Here is a 3,923-nt window from a genome sequence, read left to right as displayed (position 1 = left end):
GGCGCGCCTCGTCGCCTCCGACTCCCTTACCTTTCCATTCCTGGGGCTGCCGTTAAGGAACAGGGTCACCCGCCGCATCGCGCTGACCCCGCCGGGTCCTGAGTGAGTCGCCACCCTCCCACCTGGCTCTCTTCCCACCTTTTTCTTCTCCCGCCCTTCCCCTCCCTCCACCCACTCGGACTCTCCCCCCTTCGCCACCTTCCTTCTCTTATAGACACACAACCACTCACTCTCCGTCCCACACCCCCGGGTTGGCCGGTCCTCCTGCCCACCCCGCCTCTGGGCGCTTCAGCCAGCCTGGGGCCCTTCCCCCAACCTCCCCAGAGTGACTCTAAGCTCGACCAATTAACCGGCAGCGCCGGTCAGAATCCCGCCAATCATCACCTTCTACTGGGTGGGCTCATACTAACTCCGCCCCGGTGGAGGGACAAGAGCGCGGCTGCGGTCTGGCAGGGGAGGGTTCCCAGCCAATCAGAGCAGAACTTGGAGCCGGACGGCGGCTCCAAGCGTTAAGGAGCAGGCGCAAACCCAACACCAGGTAGACCTCATCTGCATACGGAGGTGGGGTTTGGGGGAAGTGGAGCGGTAAGGAGCGACTCGAAGGCAGCGGCACCGGCAGCTGTAACCACTCCCTTCGCTCCACCCGCGGAGGAAACGGCTGCTGTCGGAGCTGGCTGATTGGGTTAGAACCACCCCATCGTTCTGTCAGGATTGGTCCAATGATTCTTTTCGAAGTTTGCAGCATCCAATCGAAAGACAGGAGGGGAGGGCCGAAGAGCTAACCGTAGGGTTCCTCCGCGAGACTCTCACGGTAAGTAAGTAGTCCCCACGGGCACGGGGTAACGTGTTCCCTCTGCTGAGTGAGTCCCCCGCAGCTAGCGGTCGCTTCTCCCCGAAATCACGAACCCCCTCGTGTTCCCGGGACGGGGAAGTAGAGGCCTGGGAGGTTTCGGGGCGCGCGCGGACACCGCAGGTGGCGGCGGCGCAGAGGTTTCCGGAGTAACGTCGGTGAGCCTCGGGGGCGGGGCGGGCGATTTGAATCCGGAGGCGGGCGGCGGCCGCGCGGAGCTGAAGATTGGATTCCGCGGGCGACGGGTCGCGGTGGTCGGTGGCCCGGGACGCGGCAGTCGCCCAGGCTGCTGGCTCTCGAGTGAGCCCTGCAGGACGGAAGAGTCGAGGTTTAGAAGGCAAGGCCGCCGCGACCCTCCCGTGCTGCGGCGCGTCCACGGAGCCCCGGGCGAGAGGGGCCAGAGGTAGGGTCTGGCTTTCAGGTGTCGCACACGGCCGTGCTGCATCTCAGGAGTGTCTTCTCCTTACCCTGCCCCACGGAGACTGGTTCTCCTGCGACCGGGGCTGGTTCAACCCGCGTGCTTTTCAAAATGCAGATTTCTGGGGCCCAGCCCGACCCCGTGAATTAGAATTTCCGGGATTCCACGAAGCTGGGCCTTTCGCAGGGGACGCAGATGACTCAGATGTTCGCTAAGATTGAGAAGCCAGGGCCTATAGCAGCGATTGTCAACGTTTTGGTTTTTTTTTTAAAATCTCATGGCACACATAAACTAATCACCAAAATTCTGTTGCATACAAGAAATATGTATTTTTTGCCAATCTGACAGAATAATAAGTGTGATTTGGATTCATTCACACCAGACGGCTATTGTGTTGGCTGTTGTCATTTTTTTATTTGACAATCAGGGCCCCTGATGAAACAGGAGTGCATGTTTTTAAACATTCTTGCAGCACACTGGTTGGAAATCACGTTTACAGTATGGGGCTTGCTTTAAAAAAAAAAAATTTCAAACAGTTTTTACCATTTCCTTCTGATTTGAGTTCCAAAAGTACTCTCCACATCTAATTTCATGCCAGTGTATTCGAGTTCAGTCTTGACTGAGGATCTTCATTAAGTCACATTAATCTGGGGAATGGGAATCTTCTTTTTTCTCTTCTCTTTTTTTAGATGGATACCAATTCAAAAGACAGCGAGCCCTTTGAAACCAAGGAGCCTGCTGTTAATGCTGGTATGTAGTGATCCGTGGCTTCCTTGTGAAATTTAAGATTGAGGTAGTTGCCTTGGTAATGATGGTTAATTAGCCCCCTCAACATCTTGTCTGTTTCAGAAACGGCCTCTCTCCCTTTGAAAAATGGGAATCTTGTAACATCCCAGAAGCCTGCAGCTGAAGTGATTCCTAATCCTGGCACACCAGATAATTTCAAATCCCCTTTGGACTTCTCCACAGTAACTGTACAGCAATTGGGAATTACACCTGAAAGCTTTGTAAAGAACTCTGCAGGTAAGAAGAGTATTTCAGTGCTTTTAAAGTTTAAAAATAACTGCTATATATCTCAATTTGTTCCCCTATCCTGTGTACCTTACTACTTTACGTATCTAAATTGATTGACTCTGAAAACTTGTTTGATCAGAGAGACTTCTGTGGACATGCACAGTTCCTCCAGCATAGCAGGAGACCAGGGTCTGGGCCACCCAGCATGATTATGTTCCTAAGTCAGAGTTGTCCTTCCTGCGCAAACTGGAAAAGATTGTGTGTGTAAATCATGTTTTGACCCAACACATGTGATAGAGGAGTGTGTATACTATAAATAGTAAGGCATTTTATGATCACATATGACAAAAATAAGAAATTTGAAGAGCAAATAAGAAAATATTATATTGAATGATTGGAGTTCGCTTCTTTCAAAATCACAAACAGACAATTGGCTCAAACTAATCTTCAAGGCGTAGAAGGAAAATTCCACTGTGAAGTCTGACTTAGATGAAGGAGAAATATGGGAGAGGAATTAGATTTGAGAATAGCATTTAGAAATGGAAGGTAATGGGGGAGGTGAAAGTCAAAGGGCACTAGATTGAGACAAGACTGAAGTGGCGCGCCATTCCATGCTTTCTTCTCAAGAACATCACTCGTAGGCCTGTAAAAATCTACATTTATTTTCTGTGCTTATGCATATGGCCAGAATTCAGGATAGTGTGCCAAAAGTAGATAGATAGCTAAGAGAAACTGTCCCGGCCTGTGGGACAACAACAGGGGAACCAGGAGACACCCTAGGAGAATGAGGCAAGCAAGGGACACGAAAGAATGGAGGCAAGACAGGATTCTGATCAAGCCTCAAATTTTATTCTTACAGCGGCAGAATATATACTGTTTTAGGGACGGGGGGTGGGTAAAGGGGTCTTTGGGCAGTAACCTATTACTAGAGATTTAGTAGACTCCCGATGGCTGTGCTTATCAGCAGAGATGCGTGAATTAGCAGCCTTCTGATCGCTGTGTGCTTATCAGTGGAGATGTGTGATTGTCAGCGGAGATTTAGCAGTTGTGTACTTAGGGTGAGGGTAGGTTATCTTTTTAACTCCTGGCCAATTTGCAAGACACAGGTGGTTTCTGATAATTAGGAGTTTCCAAAGGAACCAGAAACTTACAGTTTTTAAGATGGCTTTGTCTAAGCCAATATTTCTAATGGCTCCCAACAAGAAACACCTTACCTTGAAGATTTGAGAACAGCAAAGTGCATGTGCCTAGGTGGAGATCGTTCCTTTCAGTCCATGGGGATTAGACTGGCTAATTCAGAAAAAGAGTTTTGGTCCAAAGCAAGTCATTACTCTGTGTGCTAAAATATGAAACAAACGTGAGAACTGTTAATTATAAATATATTCATGCATTCGTTGCACACAACTCTGTGTGTGTATCCTATATAATAAAAGGCTAATATGCAAATTGACTGAATGACAGAATGACTGCCGGGAGCCAGTCCATCCTTGCTGTTTCAAGGGACCTGGCATATATGGCATACTGTTCTTAATATGTTTGCTCACCTTCTTGGCGCTGTGTTTTAACCAAGGTCACCTCTCGGAGAAAGGTTGTTTCCCCAGGTAGAGATTTTCCCCTGAAGTTAGGGAGGGAATAAAATCC

At 49.3% G+C, this 3,923-nt stretch overlaps 2 protein-coding genes across 3 annotated transcripts in view; one reads left to right on the top strand and one right to left on the bottom strand.

Annotated features, from left to right (window-relative positions):
- KCTD9 (potassium channel tetramerization domain containing 9) overlaps positions 1-165 on the bottom strand; it is a 45,505-nt gene extending 45,340 nt beyond the window's left edge. For both annotated transcript variants that reach the window (XM_015565720.1, XM_006766440.2), the window contains exon 1: positions 31-165. In XM_015565720.1, the coding sequence (XP_015421206.1) occupies positions 31-78 (48 nt within the window). In that variant the 5' untranslated portion in view covers positions 79-165. The remainder of the gene's footprint in view (positions 1-30) is intronic.
- Positions 166-355: 190 nt separating this feature from the next.
- Positions 356-3,923, top strand: part of CDCA2 (cell division cycle associated 2) — a 70,249-nt gene continuing 66,681 nt past the window's right edge. Inside the window, 3 exon segments of the mRNA XM_006766439.2 lie at positions 356-811; positions 1,958-2,018; positions 2,118-2,291. Of these exon segments, the coding sequence (XP_006766502.1) occupies positions 1,958-2,018; positions 2,118-2,291 (235 nt within the window). The 5' untranslated portion in view covers positions 356-811.

This window comes from Myotis davidii, unplaced genomic scaffold (assembly GCF_000327345.1).
Source record: "Myotis davidii unplaced genomic scaffold, ASM32734v1 scaffold502, whole genome shotgun sequence".
Taxonomy (NCBI): Eukaryota; Metazoa; Chordata; class Mammalia; order Chiroptera; family Vespertilionidae; genus Myotis; species Myotis davidii.
This window is presented reverse-complemented; position numbering and strand designations above follow the sequence as displayed.